The sequence below is a fragment of the Citrus clementina genome, unplaced genomic scaffold (assembly GCF_000493195.1).
Source record: "Citrus clementina cultivar Clemenules unplaced genomic scaffold, Citrus_clementina_v1.0 scaffold_7, whole genome shotgun sequence".
In the NCBI taxonomy this organism is placed as follows: Eukaryota; Viridiplantae; Streptophyta; class Magnoliopsida; order Sapindales; family Rutaceae; genus Citrus; species Citrus x clementina.
In genome coordinates this window covers 3463868-3483738 of record NW_006262075.1, presented here as the reverse complement: position 1 = coordinate 3483738, position 19871 = coordinate 3463868, and the positions used below count along the sequence as shown (strand labels likewise).

Here is a 19871-nt window from a genome sequence, read left to right as displayed (position 1 = left end):
TCTGAGAAAATAAAGGAAGGAAGAATTAATGTCATTGTGCTTGCTTTCAGTTCCAGCTCATGTGGGTCTCTGCTCACATGCAAGCATTTTGATCTCATCGATCACCTATTTTTCTGACCCTTTTCAGATTGTTCATTGTTCCCCACAATCCACTAATTATTAGCTTTATTGTCAATACCAGTGATTTTTACACAAAATCTAATAATCTATCATAAGCTCTAACTGGTATCCAGTGGAAGTGCACTAATTAAGAACATGAATGATTAATTAATTTCTCAACTTATAATTATTGCATTAATTCTGCAACGCGCTGTGCTAATTCAATTTCAAGCAGCATTGGAAATCGGAATTGTGGGAATCCTATACGTATAAATGATGTTTTCAGATCAATAACAATAACACTTGACGATAGCGGTCCTCTTGTTAGCCAAGACTTTCGTTTTACTTTTTATTGTGAATCATCAATCATCACAGTTTGTTTTGTAGATCAAAGCAACGTCTTTAATCGTTTTATGTATCTCAGAACTTTATCTTTCTTTTTCTTCTTTACAACCGAGCTTTGAATATTTGACAACTTGACCATGCATGTGCGTTGCTGCATTTTTTTCATCATGCATTCCTGCTTTATATATTTATAAAGATATTCTGTAATTGTGGAAAACTTTTCATCGTTTTCATATCCTAGTCAAAAAACAACTGAACGTCATTGGTTGCAAGACTTGCAGAGATATATCAACAAGCCACATGTGCTTTTTACTTAGGACGAGGATTCTCTCATGATTTGATTGTGTAACAAATAATTTGATTATTAATTAGTAGTTAATAAATAAAGTTAAATCTTATCCATACACTATCACTAAAAGACACATGACAAAAGATTTTAAAAAATTTAGTTGAGCTCAGATCAAAAGAGGATCATATTCTTTTACCTAAACAATAAAATTAATATGGTACAATATCAACTTCTTCAAAGACGTATACTGTAAACAACTGTTCGCAGGGGTGAATTAGAAAATTGTAATTGATCCATTATTAATAATTCATATTTTACACATGTTCGGGGTGTGTTCATGTTTTTCAGAGAATGTATTATTGTTCCTTGATCCTTTCTCCCCGTATTTATAGTTAAAAATTTTCGCACCCATAATTATAATGACATAAAGATTTTTTAGTTCCCACTGGATAACTATAATTCTTGTAGTTTTTGATTTAATACGACAAATAAGGTAGGACCTTAATCAATCAATAATCAATAATTCCTATAGTTGTAATTCTAATACGACTAATAAGTCTTGTTGTTTTGATTTAATAGGTTAGTACGACAGAATTATGCAAATTTAAAGTGGGAAAACAATGAAAAAGTGGCCTGCGGACATTTGATTTATATGTTATTGTCACAATAATTTTTATCAAATAATGTAGAGCCTACGCATATAAATTCTTGTTTTGTTGGGAAGGTTAGCAATAAGAGAGACATGATGTTACCTCTAGTCTAAAAGACTTTTGAATTCATTGCTGAAATGTCTCGAGAAAGAAAAAGAAAATGTTAAATGTACTTAATTAAACATGAGCATCACATCATTAGAGTGATTGATTATCCTCAAAAACACGGATCCTTTAACATATTGACTGTGATATCAATTGATTAAAAATGATTCAGCTGAGGACTATCGGATAATTAGGGCCACTTATAATAAACCCTATCTAGGTGGTCTTAAAAATAATGATGATTTAGATAAGGAAAACCCATAGATTTTAAATTTCACAATATGAAAAATAATACTCCTTTTCCATAAAAAAAAAAAAAAAAAGGGACGTGGTAGCTGAAAGAGTGGTCAAATGGCCCATTGCGACTTTGACGACGCTTCATTATTGGGCTCAGAAAAAGCGAGTCGGCACAAGCCCAAAAATGGGCTTCAAATAAGGATGGGGCCAACGCAAATAATTGTGATTTGAATAGAGAAAGCAAACATCATGTGATGGCGCACACAATGGCGTAGTTTCCACGCTAGGAAATAGAAAATTGCAAATACCATTGACTTTCGAGGGTCATTTGTATCCAAAAACATAAAGAGGACAAGACCCATCGAAACGTTTCTTGACCCTCCCCCCCGACGATCGAATCTGGACCGTGCAACCACAAGGCAGGACCTCACAGAACAGGGGCATAATTGGACGACAATAAAGAGAATCAAGACGCAAAATAGCAATTTCCAATCTGCAGCAATACGCTTCTTTGCCCATCAGCCCCATCTTCACTTATAGCCCAAAAAAAAAAAAAAAAAGGAGAATAATAATTCATTTTCATTATTTAGTGTTTTTGAGAGCGAGTAAAAGAAAAGGAAAGAGCGATGTCGGGAGGCATAGCACGTGGTCGGCTGGCTGAGGAGCGAAAGTCGTGGCGTAAAAATCATCCTCATGTCCGTACGCACCAAATTGTTGTTATTTGTTTGTCTTTTGTTTTGCGTTTTGACGAATGTTTCTGTGTGAATTCTAGGGTTTCGTGGCAAAGCCTGAGACGTTGCCGGACGGTTCGGTGAATCTGATGGTGTGGCATTGCACTATTCCCGGAAAAGCCGGAGTAAGTAACGGACTGGAAAGGAAACCCTGCTGTTTCAATTATTATTGTTATTATTAACTTCCTTTTTATTTACTGTTTTATTTGAATGCTTGGTCAATTCAAGTTATGAAATCTTTGGCTGGTGGAGTTTTTATGTTAAATATGAATTGATTCATTTTTACCGTAAACGCTAGCTATTTTATGTGCTTAAGGTTTCAATGGAAGAATGGTTAGTTTCTGATTTATAGTTTCGTGTATTTCATTAGTAGACGAACAGTTAAAATCTCAGTGTAGGTGTAATGGGATTTGAACATTAACTGTTTGGATCATCAGGCTATTTTGGTTGTATAGGATTCAATTTATGCTTCTTTTTCTTTGGGGGTTTTACATTTCTGTCATTTTGAAGTCAATGCTGTGAGATCTCCATCTAAGCAATTTGCTGGGATGTTGGTTAGTCATCGGATGTCTATATTGTTAAATAAGCACTACAAGTTCCGTTTATATGTTGTCATGTTTCTGTTGCGTAATCAGACAAGTTGACGACAATGTTCAATAACAATTTCGCCCTTCATTTTGCCTTATTATGGTTTTGGTGCTAAATATATTCTCTCATTTTTGTTCTACAATTCTAACAGTTGTCCTTATAATGTATGAATTTGTGCAGAATGGGACTTATGTTGATTTTGGGTTTGGGCTACAAATCTAGGTTTGGTTTGTAGACTAGTAAATGTTGGTAATGTTATTTGACTAGTGATTGCCTTTTTGTAAAGAGCTTCATATTATCTTGTTGTTGTATTTTTGTTTCATTAGTCTATTTAATAGTTATTTGATTTTCACTTGCCATAACGCATGGTATACCTTTTGCTATTTTTCCCCATTCCCCTCCATTTTCCTCACCTTAGAATATGTTTCTGCTTCATCTTTGTTATGTCTATGTTTATGATGATACGGCTTTGTTTATGCTACCTTTTTTTTTTTTTTTTCGTTATAGATATGTTGTCAATAACTTAGCATTGTCATTGATTTGATGATGAATAGATAGATGGAACAAACACACACACACACACACACAAAATCTATATGTATATATAAATTAATAATGAATATACTAGTTCTTTCTGGGGAAGATTACAAATTTGTTAAGTAATTTCTGATAATGTTATGCTTCTAGACTGATTGGGAGGGTGGTTTCTTCCCACTCACTCTCCACTTCAGCGAAGATTACCCTAGCAAGCCACCAAAGTGCAAGTTTCCGCAAGGATTTTTCCACCCTAATGTCTATCCATCTGGAACTGTTTGTCTATCAATCCTCAATGAGGACAATGTGAGTACCTTCTGCTGCTTTTGAAAAGAAGATTGGAGTTATGTTGGTGTGATTAATGTCTAGTGTTTACTTAATCCAAAGGTTACTCAGCGCACTTTTGTCATTTGTAGGGGTGGAGACCAGCCATCACAGTGAAGCAAATTCTTGTCGGTATCCAAGACTTGTTGGACCAGCCAAATCCTGCAGATCCTGCACAAACAGAAGGTTATCATCTCTTCATTCAGGTATGTGTAAGTTTATTAGTATTTTAGTTATTTATTTGAAGCCTTGGTGTAATCTTAACAGAAAAATGACAAAGCCTTGTACCATAGGAAGAATACTGTTCTTATGTTTTGCTAGGTGTTAATCAGATAGTGTTTATAGAAGACTATGAGGGGAAAGAAGGTTTTTATAGTGAAGGGCTGCAGAGTCCTTTGCGTGACAATGCTACATTTTGAGCGGTTGATCTAATTATTTATAAGAGAAGTTTTATTGCAATTGGAATTTTCTGCATCAAATTCATTCAATTAGCCAACCATTGTCATCAGAAATGTACCAGTTCAATGTACCCAAACTCATTGACCACGCTTCATTGAATAATTTTAAATGTTTTTAGTGGCAATACAGGCTTAAATGACAATTCAGCAATTTCAAGTCTTGTAATGCCAAAATCCTAATGAATAATAACTTTTTGTAGGATGCTGCAGAGTACAAGAGAAGAGTTCGGCAGCAAGCCAAGCAATACCCTGCACTCCTCTAAATTTATGTTCTGGTTTTTTTATGGACTTTTATTAAACTCTTGGTAATTGTGAACTGTCTTTTGTAAAATGCCATTGCTAAACTTGCTTTGTAAATAAAGTAACCATTTGTAACTGTTGCCTATGTTAAACTGCTTGGTTGAACCTGTCTTTAGTCTCTTTGGTGGAGGCTTGTTGGGATGTTAATTATGCCAGTCAGTTATTGTTACTTATTCGGAGTTCATATAATTTGAAAACTTGTTTTCCTTTGTTTGATTCACATCTATTTTGATTCTCTTTAGTGTTATTTTTAAGTACAATCTATCCATTGATCTCCAAAAAAAAGAAAGGAAAAAAAATGTGATTCATAGACATGGGATAGCAGGGAGGTTAGCCCATGCGACAGCTCAGGCATTGTGCTCAATGTGTATTATGGTTTGCAATTGTGCTTGGCAAATCTTTGTTTTGCCGCAGAAATGGTACCCGCAAACCTGTCCAGATTTACCTGATAAAATCCACCCACTGTGAGAAATTTCGTGGGTTGCAGGCGGGTTTACTATTATAAATGGAAACCCACACCAAGTTGTAGGTGGGTTTGGTATTAGTCAAATTTTCGGTAGATATTGCCATACTGGCATGGGTATTAGCTAAATATTCGGTGAATACCTGCCAACACGTAACTTTTTTTTAATTTAATTTTAATTGAAAAAAATATTTGAATCGAAGTGTAAACGTGTGTATAAGTTGTAATGTGCCTAATAGGCTGACTAAAGTTATAACTTAAACTAAACGAAACCCAAACTAAAGGGAATTGTGTCGGAATAGTATTTAAAAAGGATTGGCCTTTACAAAATATTAATCTTAATCATTATTGTAGGAATCGTGTTGGATGGGAGTTAATGATGATGAATGAAATGGAAAGATTCATTTGGAACTTATGTTGAATGATAATATAAAATGATTATTGTTCTTTTTAGATTCTAATTTGTAGTTTTTTAATGGATTTGTGTATTTTTTACTTAAATTTGAGAACTTGTGTTGGATTGATGTTGAAATTTTAAGTTTTTATTTATATTGGTTATATTTAAAATTGAGTATGTTATGTGAAATTTTAGGTTATTATTATAAATTTACATATTGGATATTTGTGATTTTAAATGAGGAAACCTGTAAAAAATCCGTTAAATACTATTGTAGGTTTGGTAATTGTCAAAACCGCGGGTGAGTTTTCTTAAAAAAATTTAAGACATGTAATGGGTTACGAGTGGGCTTGTTAATTTAAATTTGGTGCTGGTGCTGATTTGGTAATGACAAACCGACTGCGGGTAGTATCCATTACCATTGCTATTGAAAGCTGCGTCCATACTGCTTTGTTCTATGTTTGATTATGCTGAGTGTGGGTGAATCATTTTTAGTTATAGTGAATCAGTTGGAGATTAAAATGTGATTTGATTATTTTAGATTATTGACTCATTTAATGCACCAACATAAAATACATTCATCACTAGATTGGATTAAATAAATATCTAAAGCTGCTAGATTACGAAAAATAACAGTTGAGTAGAGCTACAAGCACCCGCTAATAATCTCGTAAAACCCCTACTTTGATTGGGCTCATTAATTAACAAATGAAAATTATTATTATTATTTTTTTACTAATAACACTCATTTTATTCGTTAAAGAGTAGTGATATTTGAATTCCTTGATTTCTCTTACCAACTGCCACTTTTTAATTAATCTCACTTGTTTACACAATTATCCTAGTTAAATAAAAAAAATTTTTAAAAACAAATACAATTTATGAAAAACAAATACATATAACCGTTGGATTGAGGCTTGAACATCCTCTTCGGTTGAATGTTGTTTCGTTTTTGTGCTGCCACATGGCAATATAAATAATGCAGTACATAGGCATTCATGTAAATGTAATTCATTCGCCTAATGAATTTTGTACATAATCTTCGTAGAAGGACAACAACGTCATATACCACAACAACATACTAGGCTTTTTGTAACTTAATTTATCTAACTTTTAAAAAATGGGCATTTTCATCATTTCATTAAAGTTCAAACAGTTTCGTTAACATTAACTGGAAAACTAACAGAATTGGAGGCGTGGTGAAACTGATCTTTTTTTTTTTGTGCGTGGTGCTATACGTCAATTCATTTGGGGGCAGGGTTTAAATTACTCTTAAAATAATAAGAAGAAAAAGTAGCCTTTTAAAAAAGAAGGGTAAATGCTTAAGGTCCAAGTCTCAGCCCATCTAAACCCAAATACGTAAACAGAACAGGCTACGAATTTGAGTTTGCCTCCTTAAACGTCCAACCCTCCCAACACGGTCGGCATGGCCGAGTACTATCCTCCACCTGCGGGTCTCCACTACGGCTACTACCAAACGCCGCCTCCGCCTCCACCTCCGCCTCCGCCGGGAGGGGTGGTGGCACCTCCAACGCAGCCTTACATGCCGCAGCCACAGCCACCACCTCTCGGTTCCTACTCGGCTTCATTTCCCGCTTACGGCTCTTACGACGAGGTCCGGACACTATTCGTCGCTGGTCTCCCGGAAGACGTAAAGCCTAGAGAAATTTATAACCTGTTCCGTGAATTTCCGGGCTACGAATCCTCTCACCTTCGGAGCTCCACCCAAAATTCTCAGGTACTCTTTTTGGCACTTTTTATTTATTAATTCTAAGGAATTAAATTAAATTACTAGTTCGTTACACTTCTCAAATCAAATCACGTTTAGAATTGTATCTGTTAATCAGTTGGTTCTCTCCTCTGATTCGGTCTTGGGTTGTTGACAGCCGTTCGCTTTTGCCGTCTTCTCGGATCAGCAGTCTGCCCTGGGTGCAATGTATGCACTAAATGTAAGTTATCTTGCCATAAATTTTCCCGTTTCTACAAAATCTTATTCTTGGATTCTCATTTATTTCACCTGCAATTCATGCTGCACAATGTCTCCGCACATGTAATGTAGCTAACTAGCTATTGTATGCGGCGGCTAAAAAGCACCGAGTCACTAGATGTATTCAGATGCTCAAAAAGCTATTAATTGATATGCTGTTTCTTGCTCAAGTATTAGTTCCTTAGTATGTGATCTTTGACATGTACCATATTTGGCTTGAAGAATTTTGCTCCATCAGATTCTGCTTGCTCACTACTCTTTCCTCACTCTATGGCCATGTAGTTTAGACCGGGCTGTTGCCAACTATCAAGCCTTACATGTTATCTTATGTGGTCTATCGATTGCATTAGTTTTATTTGATATTGACTATTGGGTGGTGCATGAGTCTTGGTGTTGAATCCCTCTCGTATCAAAGAAAATGCTATATAATAGTTAATTCATAATAATGGATGCTCATTGCCTGTTTATGCTGGCTTCTTGTCTATCTGTTTAGCCATAATGTATGTATTTGCCTCTGCTAACGATGTCTTTCTTGAGGAACAAAAAATAGATGGGAAACTAATGGATATGCACCATTTTCTAATTCCATTCTGAAAGCTATTTAGTTGCAGTTAAATGCTGTTTTATCTGAAATGTTTTGTCAGTAAATTTCATGTATTCCATGCTTAATGCTATCTTCAATTTTTGGGCAAAAACCATTGCTCACAAGAATGCTGTAGAATGTCAGATATTTTGAAATTAATTGGGAGTGCTTTTCAACCTTTTTTGTTTAAGGGGATGGTGTTTGACCTTGAGAAAGGATCAACCCTATATATTGATCTTGCAAAATCCAATTCCCGATCAAAGCGCTCAAGAACAGGTTTATTTCTTTTTGGATTTCATCCTTCTAAATTTGTTTTTGTTTTCATTTTATCTGACTAATTGATAATTTGTCATTTTTACTTGTTGGCTATTACAATTAGATGATGAATGGACTGGCTCAGATAAGAAAGCTAGAGGACCTTCTGCGTTTTCAAGGGGCACTGCTGATTTGGGTAAGTAGCTTGTAGAATTGATTAGGCTGTATGGAAAGATCTTTGTGCAATCATTTTCTTTCACTCTGTCCAGGATCTATACACGTTTGATTATTTTGTACTCTTTCTGTTGTTATCATTAATGTACTTGATATTACCCGAGCGGTGCTCGTCTGACCTCTCACTTGGACTACAAATGAATTACTTAGTCACATGGAGGACACATTCTTATAGAAGCTCACATTGCACATGTTTTGCACGCTTGGGCACTAACAGGTATTGGCAGCGTTCACATGCCTGGAATGGGTAATTCTGCTTTCAACACAATTGGTTATCCACATACACAAAGGTTATCTGCACTACTTAAGCACATCTTTGTTAATTGGATGTGATTACTTCTAACTTAATTAGCTTATTTTTACTTTCAAGTGATTGCTTATGGTAAAAGCTGTTACGACAGGCCCTGCTCTTGGAAGTTGGACTGTCAGAGTGTAGTACTGCCTTTTTAAGTTCCACTTCTTTGTGTATCCTTAAAACCTTAATTAATTGTTGGTTATTTATCATTCAGTCATGAAAACTTCGATGCAAGAGGTGGAAGTCTTATAACAACTGCTAAATTTGTAAGGCTACTTTCCAGCTGATTCTCATTCTTAAGTTTAGTACTGCAGTTGTTTACATTTTTTTCCGTTTGGCTCCTAGACTCCTCATATGAGTGGTTGTCAATTATTTCTTTTCCTTCAATTTTTTTAAGATGAATTTCGCATTTTCTTTAGCCAAAAAGGGCTATGTTATCTAATATGAAACTTTGACCATAGCCACCAAAAGTCATCACTCCATGAAGATGCTTCCTAATGCATCAGGTCATCATGTTTTATCATTTTTTGGGGGGGGTGAAATTACATTACCCCAATGCTTCTTGAGCAGATGTAAATATATTGTTTTATGGTAGTGCATTCAAATGGGCTATTATTTATAACGATCCTTTTCATTGACAGAATAATTCTTCAGCTCCTTCTGGTCCAAAAAATGTTACCCCATGTGCAACACTATTTGTGGCAAATTTGGGTCCAACTTGTACAGAGCAAGAGTTAACTCAAGTCTTTTCAAAGTAAGGATTTATTGTTATTATCATATAACGGGTGTTTTGACTCTAGTCATCCTTTTTTTAATTGTTGTTCTTCTTATTTTTATTTTTTGTTTGCCTATCAGATGTCCTGGGTTTCTGAAATTAAAGATACAGAGCACATATGGGCCTCCAGTTGCATTTGTCGACTTTCAGGTAACTTGTGTCTGTGTTTGCCATATTCTCTTTTCCTTACTTTTCAAGGAAAAGTTATCTGATGGAATTTCATCAAATTGGGATCAATGGAGACTAAGATCATGGATTCAGTCCTTCAAGTGTGTAGAATTTGCGAAGTAGGGAAGGAGGGGAAAAAAAATGATTTCTTGAGAAAAAATGCTAAGCAATTTAACAAATCAATTTCTCTTTTAGCTTACATTTTTTATCTTCTCTTGTGAACAATTAGAGCATATCAGAGAAGATATGCACTAATTGCTAATGCATCAATTGACTATTTGATTTTTATTATAGATTTCAATTCAGCAAAATTGTAACTGGAGAATGAACTTGAAAGTGAAGTTTAATCATTTGCATGTAGGTTATTTCTGTCAAAAACAAAAAATGGATAGTCAGTCAATATAGTTGTTCATATTCAAATAGATCCACTTCTTATTCTATGTTTGAATGCTCGAATATCATCATCATCATTATTTTTACTTCATTGTGTCGGATGAAGAAGATGCATTATTTTTATTCATGTTCTTGATGAATTATGCGAGGAGGGAGAGATTTAAATTTCTAGCTCTTGTTTGCTTTCCCGGATTGCATTTTACTAAATTTGGCCAATTTATGGGACATGCTCACCTTTTTGAGATGTTTAGTTGACTTTAGGATGCCATGCTGCATAATTTAGTAACCCATTGTATGATAACCAGCAATTATTCTTTATTATTTGCAATGAATAGTACCTTGCTCTTTGGAGATTTATGTCAGGGGATGTGTTGTGTGGTTGTACTCCTCTGCCCTGACCTCATTCTGCTTAGTGAATTTTATTTTCTGATCACTGAATATACGATAAATGTTTCATCAAGCGGTTGTAATCAAATTTTCAGGATACTGTTTCTTCAACTGCAGCCCTAAATAACCTGCAAGGGACAATCCTATACTCGTCGCCGACCAGTGATGGCATCCGATTGGAGTATCCTTTAGTACTGCTTATTTCTTTTGTTCCTAGTCATGCATTTATAGTTTTATTTCATTATTTGGTTTTACCCTAAGAAGGTTTCGCTTAATGAGAAATCTAGATTTGCAAAATCAAGGATGGGAATGCCTCGGAAGGCCAAGTAACTGCAACGGAGTGGACAAGTGAAAGGAATACGAAAAATATCATTTTGCTCGTTCTCCTGTCACTACTGTCTACTGTAGACACGTGTTGTAGAATTATGTTACCGGAAATTAGGTTGGCTGAAAGTAATTTATAGCTATTATCAGATTTCCAACTGCATTATTGAATTAGGTGTCTTTTCATAACAATGAAATATGAATTGATGTCAACTTTCAGAGTGGGAAACAAAGTTCAGTCATTGTTTTTCCAGCTATAGACCTATAGTAATGGATTTTTATTTATTTATTTATTTTTGGGTAAGATTTTTTTATCACGGAATGGACAGGGCTGACATACCAACTTTCTTTTCAAAGCAGAATTTACCCAGCCAATGCCCAAATATCAAACCAACTCGCACATTTCATAGCCAATTAATTGTTTGTTGTTAGGTTTTAAAAACAGAAAGTTGTTCAACCTCTATGTTGCCGTGTCTTTTAATGTGCCGAGAAAGTCTTGATTTTTCACAAGATATTTATCCGCTCTCGAGCCAACACAAATCTGCTGAAAATTGATTGAGCCTAGTAGTCAACAACAACACTGGAGTCAATGGGTCTTACCAGAGGCAATCTTACCTAAATTTGACTTTTATCTTCAATAATTAGACGGGCATACCGCCACCATCTTTTTCTAGGGCTTAAAGAAGAAGAATTCTATGAACCTGTCAGTTTCCATTAAAGGACTTGATGGTTGATACTACTACCCTGACTGAATTTGTCATGTGCCCTTTTAAATTAGGATTCCTGTTTTGACTTTTGCCTTTCGGAAATTATATCTTTACTCCGGTGACCATCAAAAAGTCAAATTGACCTTAGAGTCCGTGATTAAGATCCAGCTGAGCTGAGCTGACCTGACCTGACCACTTTTCGTCGCACCTATCAACTGAAATAATGATCTGAACTCTCACCGATTTGGTGTAGGAGCCAGGGAACATGTCCAGTTCCCCATACAGATAAACTTGTTTCTGTAATTTATTTGTAAAACCAAAACTATTAATCAGCCAAATAGGCAGATGACTCGTCTTCAACTCTCTGTGCCTAAGTTTATAAGAAAAAATGAAACAATTGTAAAACCTAGCAGAGTAAAGACACACATACATATGACAAAGTTGTTTTCTTTTTCTATTTTTTTGTTTTTTAACAGTTTCATTCCTTTTTTTTTCCAGTAACAAAACAAATTGAAGAAACTACATTAATTACGCACGACAAGATATTATATTATATATATATATGGTCTTTAGATTCTTGTTAGACTTTTAACAATATTAGATTGGAAAAATTAATGAGCTGACGTGATTGGTGTGTGGATTTGGCCCATTAGTCTCTCCATTTTCGTGGTGCCGTAAACCTGCTAACCAATGAGATTTAACTGTAGCGATAAGAATAAGTCAATGGAGCAATGCTTTATTGGGTGATCCATGTTGTTTTGCCAAAGTACATGCAAAACTACTCTTTAGGAGAAATTATATAGTATATCGGAGGTTCTACATCATAATTTTATGTGGAATCATTGATTAATAATAATTAGACACATAATAATATATGTTGGAATTTTTTTTAAAAATTCCATCTTTGTATTACCCTGCCAAAATTGAAGAGAAGAATTGTCATTCTCTCTTTTTATTTTTGGCATATTAAATAATCTGGTAATTCAAATTCAAGTTAGACAAGACCATTAGGACGATAAAATTCTTTCAACAAATATTTAATATACCTGCATTTTCAAGTCTCGAATCGAGTATCACACTCTCTTTTTAGTATTTCACTATAATTTTTTTTTTCGCTCTCTCTCTCTCTCCATTTCTTCATCTTTAATCTAGTTATTGCTATTTTTCAAATTACCCGAAGCGCAATAGAATAGAACAGAATTGATGACATCCGCATATCTCACAGCCAAATTCAGTGACGTACACCTAATAGGCATAACAGCAAAGCATCTGATTTTATTCCACTCAATGTTCCCCAACTTGTCCGGATTCTGAACCACAATCAGCGCCACCACCCTGCCCCAGTGAATGCGCAGCAAATGTCAAAGTGTAATCTGGGTTCCTCTCAACCGACCCCCCCTTCAAAAGCTCACGCTCTACATTTTTATATTTGTTTGTTTATTTAAAGTTAAATAAACAAGAAATATAAAAATGTATTCATTTTTGTTTCTAAACTGGATTAAATAACCCCATTTTATTATTATTATTATTATTATTATTATTATTATTAAAAAAAAACAGAACAATGGCAGCCACTCATGTTTCAATAATCATCTTCTTCGTTGTCAGAAAACATTTTTTTCTTCTTCGCTCGTGTAGTCAAAACATTCACTTTGGCTTTAGAAAAAAAAAAAAGGTTGTCAAAATCATTTCATCAACAAAAACTTTCTTCCTCTTCAATAGGTTTCAATAAGATAATAAAGAGGGAGAGCAACATTTATTGTCTCTAATTTTTATAATTCTAAAATATAAAGATTTTTTTTTTCAGTTCTAAATTTTAGAGGAATAATGAAGATAAAATTTAAAATTTATCAAATTATTACTAATCAATAATTTCATATCAGATTGTAACATGAAACCAAAATTTTTCGATCCCTATGAGTATTCATTTTCATCATCATTTAATTCTACTTGCGTGTGAAATTAAATTAGTGTGTGGCCAATTGTTGATGAATATAATGGACCATAAAGACAGGCGAACGGGAGACAAATAATCTTTTTGCAATCATTTTCGGACTTCCACTTAACCACTAGTGGACAATGTGGATGCCCCATAACGTGTCGAGTTCTCATATGACTACTCAATTTTTGGTTGATAAATTAATAACGATGAAGACGATTATCGATTTCCCTTTTCTCTTTGGGCAACGCTAATTGCTTGAGATTATGACGCCGTGTAATGGGGGTGATGTTTTCAGATCATTTATACGTCTTGTCTTTTATTTCCTTTTTAAGATCTATTTAGACGTGTCCCCTTTTAATTTTAATGGTTGCGATTTGTTTGCTTATAGTTATTTAATACCCACCTAAAAGATAAGGCAATAAAAAAGACATAAAAAAAAATAAGTTGAATAGAGGGTCGCATTTCAATGATAATTTTTTATTATGTTATATGATGTAACGAATTTAATTATTAATTGATCGATATAAATTTTTTTAGCAAAAGAAAAACCATGGAGTATGAATTCGTTTATTGGTCGAAATAAAAACCTTTTAGAAAAGAAAAATTATTGAAGATAGTAAATCTTCTTTTTTTTCTTTTTTTTTTCTACTAACATGAAATATAATAACTTGAGAATGAAATTTCTTTTTTTGGATATTTCAAAAGTATTAATCTTTTATCATTCACGCATACACTTCAATCAACAGTGATAATATTTTAATGCATATGGCAAATAGTTAATGCTCTTGAAGCATCAAAGACCCTCTTAACCGTATGTTATTTAAAAATCTATCTATATAATGAAAAATCTTTGGTTTGACCGAAAGACTTGGCTACTTTGAATGAGAGGGCGTGTGAATTGTCTCTTAAGGCATAACAACTAACGAGTGTTACGTTGTCACCCTAATAATTCTAAGACGGCTATGTTTAGCAAGCTCCAATATGGCAGCAAACAATGCCAAACACCATTGTTGAGTGTGGAAGCTATTACTTTATGTGCGAGACAACGTTAAGTCATGAATGAATTTTCGGGGAATCTTCTTCCTTTTTAATGAATATCTCTCAATGCCACTATGAGTGCGTTTGGAATTGAGGTTGAATAGCTGTAAAACTACAGCAGTAAAATGTTTGGTAAACACTAACTGCTGTAATTTGAAAACTAAGTTGATATGATTTTTCACTTATATAATGGTGAATTTATTATATCTTTAATAATTTTATCAAAATTATTATTTAAAATTTACATTTACTATATATTATTAATTTTTGTTTCGTACTTACAATTTTTTTTCTACTGCAACTACAGTTTAAAAACTACAGCACATCAATTCCAAAAGTACCCTATGATCAAATCCAACATTTTCCTTTACATAGTCAAAACCCATTACCATATTAGTCTAATGAAATACGAATTAGAAATTGTAAGTTCTACACCAAGTTTATTAATAATATTATTATTGTTATCATCGTCAACAACAAAAAGGCCAAAAGCCAGAGCTGGAAAATCTGGCAACAGTTCGCCGAGAAAATGAAAAGTGATCATCGATCGACAATAATTTTGCCCAAGGATTTCAGGTCGTTTCCAGTTGGATAGGTACGAGTGGAATATTTGGACGGCAGATTGACCAAGCAATAGCAATTTGCGTTGGTCGGCCCCCAAACTGCTGCAGCCTGGCCGGCTCCTATCTCTATAACTAAATACTGATGAATTTGATTGGAAAATTCTTTGATTAATAGAGCCAAGATTAGATTTTTTATTTTTATTTTTTCATTCTTATCCACTAGTAGCTAGGCAGCGTCTCCCGCGTCCAACTTTACATTCCTGGACGGTATCAATCATTATGCTCAATTATTATTATTTTATGTTTCGTGCGAGGATAACTTTTCATACCAATCACACTGTATTATATTACTTACTTATGCTTAATAGTTTTTTTTTTTTTTTTTTAAATTTTGACAGCACTTAATAGTTATTAGAATCATTAAAACACATGACACTATATCTTTTAAAGGTTAAAAAAGAGCTCCGATCATTAGACAATTTTGATTCATTTATTAAACAAGCAGAGTTATGATTTAATTTATACATGTTATAATTTAGATAGCGTTTATTGTTTGTTTGAAATCTGAAAGGATTTAGAATTTTTCTAAAAAGTCTGGATGATTTTTTTTTTAATATCTAAATATAAGCAGCACCTAGTTTGTTTTATAAAAAAAATCTTAAAAATTGTTATTTGACATTTATATTCTTATAAGTCAAAATAAATTAATGAAGTGATTATGTTTTATAGTTTTAAAAATAAGTATATTTGATATAAATATTTTTGGGATATAATATTTATTTCTCATTCAATTTTTTTTATTCAAATAAAAATCACAAAAGTTTACTATTTTCATTTAAATGTAAACGTCTGAAATCGGACATGAGTTATTAAAAACAAACAAGTAAAATTTTTAAAAAAATGAAATTAATAAAACTTCAAACTTGAGAGGATTGACAAACAAATCCTTATTCGAATACTTTTTTGCTTTTGGGTCAAGTGATTTGTCTCCAATCTATCAACTAAATACTAAATTAAACCATTTAATTTGATCATTTCCTTAAAGGATCATCAATCAATTATCCCACGTAATAGCTCAAACGCACATGAATCGAATTCAAACAGGAATCAAACAACATTTGTACAAGTATTCAAACAAGGCCATTTATTTCACATAAGAGAAGGGACTCTATTGATCAATCGTCGTTTATTATGATTGTTGATTTCGCATTAGAGAAGGGACCGACCACGGGCAGCTGGCATAAAATCGCCATTTTTATTATTGTTATTATCAAATTTTTTCGCCCTCTTTTTCTATGAACAAGATCTGGTCATTAGTGTATACGTGTATCCATAACACGGTTTAAATTTGATGGAAAAATCGAAGAGGTGATTGAAGCAGTTGAATATTCCCAAAAGAGACAAGATCTTTAAGTTTATCAACAGCCACATATACAATATCGATCGCAGGTAATCTTATATGTTCATATTTTTATATATTGTCTTCTCATGAACAATATTTTCTCATAAGTTGACGCGTACCTTGGTTCCATATGCTGTGGTCCCTTAATATGCAAAATTATATATTATAGATGGTGCCTTGCATTTACATGTGCCAACTGTTTCACAGCTAAGGTCCACTGCGGGGGAGGGGAACCCAAAAAAAAAAAAATGAACATCTTATTGATACCCTAGCTTGTAGTAAATAAAACCCAATGGAACGATTCTATTACAATTGACTTGCGTCCAAACTTAGGCATAAAATATGTTCGATTCTGTTGCTAAAGAAACGACATACACAGACATGTGAAGTTATATTGATCGAATGGCGAATTCATACAAATGTACCCATTTCTAAATCACTGTTTGGTCGAGTTGATGGCACCTATCTATCTTAATCATTTTCAAGGTCAATAGTTTGAGTTTTATTATGTCTCGTTGTGAATTAGTTGGTTTTATTTTTAAATATTTTTTAAAAAATAAATAAATCAATCGAGCTTCTTTTGAGTCTAGGTGTTTAGATTATAAATATCAATGGAGTATAATGCCGTTTTTATCATGAGAAGAACTTACATTTGATCCCATCGTATAGTATTAGCATATTGCAATGATAACGAGAAGCTGATTCCACGTATCATCATTTCAGAATACATCAATGAATGCCATTCAATTACATTCACGTGGGCGAATAAAGCATGCAGCTGTAAAATAAAAAAATAAAAAAAAAATAAATAAATGTATAATTATGGCTCGCATTCTGAAAAAGAATGGCCTCTCATCATGCAATATGTGGTACTAGGAATTTTTTTGTGGACTATACAAATGCTAAACTCCTTCCAGCAATAGTCTCTCAGCGTTGCAGACTATTACGTTGTCAACGAAGGTCGTGTTTAATATTGATGTACTGTAACTTTCAAGTAACAATTGTTATAAAAAAAAAAATTATAACTGTTAAATAAAAGTTAATTATGTGTAATAAACATAATTTTTACAAAAATAATAAAAATATTATAAGTCTTTGATCATAAAATTGGTTAATCAAATTAACTTAACTTTCAAGATACAACAGTTAATTATAAGTTCCTTTAATATTGTAACATTTAAGTTACAAGTACCCAACCTCAGTATCAAACATGCCTAAAATATTAAATTTATTTATTAGCTCTATATAGTAGTTTTAGATTGTTTATATTTAGTCAGAAGTTCGTTTGCGATGATGTATGTATGATAAATATAGACCGTAAGATTACACACATAAAGCTAGTAATTAAGGCTCCATTTAGTATTTTTGTTTAGAAATTATTGAGTATTTGATACCTATTGTATTTGTAATTGTGATTTGTAAATCGTAGCAAGCTTATCTCACAAAATTGTTTGATAAAGAATTAACAAAGTTTATTTTATTAACATATAGTATCTTGAAAAAACTCAGCTCAATTTTTATCATTAAACACAATTAACGTTTATTTCACCGTATATAATATAAAATCAAACAAAGCTAAAATTAATAGATTAATTTTGCCTTTCAACTTTTTGACTTAATTAAGCGGGATTACCAATGACTATATAATAAAAATTGTTATAGGATTTAGCCAATTTTACTCTTAATTCTCGAGTGTTTTTGCAAATCACATGCGGTGACAAAGTATGTCGACAAATGATGGCTCTTCACATTTGTACACCTTGATTTAATTTTTAACGTGCAAGTGTTTCGACATATTTAATTAAATATACGCAACACAAGCCGAATCGACATATCTAATGTCATTACAAAAACATGCGGGTGTTGTTGGTTGTTATCACCAAACAGAGTATCATTAAGAAACCAATTTACTTATAATATCAATACTTAATCCATAAATAAACAATTAGGCCGACCCTTAAATCAATCATAAACATTAGCTGCCCAACGCTTCTTCCCTCTGTGGGCCATTACCGCCTTAAATGACCATAGTATCTTCCAACCTCTGACGATGCAAATGGATTCGACGAGGACAAAAAGGTCCATTCATGCGAATTGTCCTTGCGTGGAGGAAAAGTCAATTCATAACGGTATCTATCCACCGACCACCGACCTACTTTCTTTCTTTCTTTCTTTTTTTTTTTTTTTTTTGGGTTATTGAACAATAAAAATCTTTCAAAAAAATAATAATAATAAACCCATTATGGAATCGTAACTAAAAGGACAAATTCCCAGAGGACGGTACAAATAGAGTAAATTTAGAAAAGGTCTCCAATTATTTGCCTAGAATATACGCGGTCATAAATTATGTTTTCTATTTCTTTTTGGGTTACCCGACCGTTTCCAATAAAAAGTCTTCTACAAATTTTGGAAAGACCCAAAAAAAAAAAAAAATATTTCATGTATAAACTTAAGTAATAACCCAAGTAAAGGTCATACGAGAGGAGAAGCAGTCATCACTAATGTTAAGGATAACAATATTTAAGTTTCAAATTTTAAATTTGTGTTAGATGCCTCTTTTTTAATTAAAAGTTAGATTGGTACCGACGTAATTTTTAAAATAATTATCATTTATTAAATGATGTAGTTTTTAAAATAATAATTATTAATTATGTTGTAAGAATAATCAGCTTCAAGTATACTAAGTTAAGCATTTAATAAAATTTATTTATACATTTATAAATATGTATCAATTATATTTTTTTACCGTGAATATATGATAATGGACAATTAAAATAAATATTTTAATTTATTAATTTTTTATTATCCTAACACAATTGTTTATAACTATCATGTCATTAAATTTAGTGATTTTATTTCTTAATTGAATAAAGATAAATTTAAAAATTGGGTATAGGATATGGTGATTTTGCCAAAATGTGGATTTTAAACAAATTTACTAAACATTAAAATTAACTTTAATTTTTTAAAATTATTTTTAAGCATCTCAAAACTTATCCCAAAACAATCTTAAATGACAAAAAAATATTTATCACTTTATTTTAAATATTTAATAGATTAATATTAAATCGTCGGTACTCGAACATTGACACAGTGGATTTTGATCTCTCTCCCTCTCAATTCTCATCCTATTTCATGAGTCACCACGACTAACAAACGAACAAGGCCTTTCGTAAACCTTAGAATTCCACAAACGACACACTCAGGAGTCACCACCACCCATAATTAGTGACCAGTCACCACTTAGCAAATATGTAAATATAAAAAAATAAATAAATAAAGAGAAATAAACACATCA

General features: G+C 32.9%; 2 protein-coding genes across 2 annotated transcripts; both read left to right on the top strand.

The window, feature by feature from the left end:
- The first annotated feature begins 2048 nt into the window (after positions 1–2048).
- LOC18035987 (SUMO-conjugating enzyme SCE1) lies at positions 2049–4831 on the top strand. Its single transcript, XM_006425897.2, has 5 exons — positions 2049–2420; positions 2498–2581; positions 3732–3884; positions 3995–4108; positions 4561–4831. The coding sequence occupies exons 1-5, from the start codon at positions 2352–2354 to the stop codon at positions 4621–4623; spliced, it is 483 nt and encodes a 160-aa protein (XP_006425960.1). The 5' UTR covers positions 2049–2351; the 3' UTR covers positions 4624–4831.
- A 2002-nt stretch (positions 4832–6833) lies between these two features.
- On the top strand, positions 6834–11180 carry LOC18036513 (U2 small nuclear ribonucleoprotein B''). Its single transcript, XM_006425894.2, has 10 exons — positions 6834–7258; positions 7407–7469; positions 8282–8366; positions 8470–8541; positions 8797–8869; positions 9089–9140; positions 9516–9628; positions 9730–9799; positions 10693–10778; positions 10885–11180. The coding sequence occupies exons 1-10, from the start codon at positions 6947–6949 to the stop codon at positions 10925–10927; spliced, it is 969 nt and encodes a 322-aa protein (XP_006425957.1). The 5' UTR covers positions 6834–6946; the 3' UTR covers positions 10928–11180.
- Positions 11181–19871: the final 8691 nt, after the last annotated feature.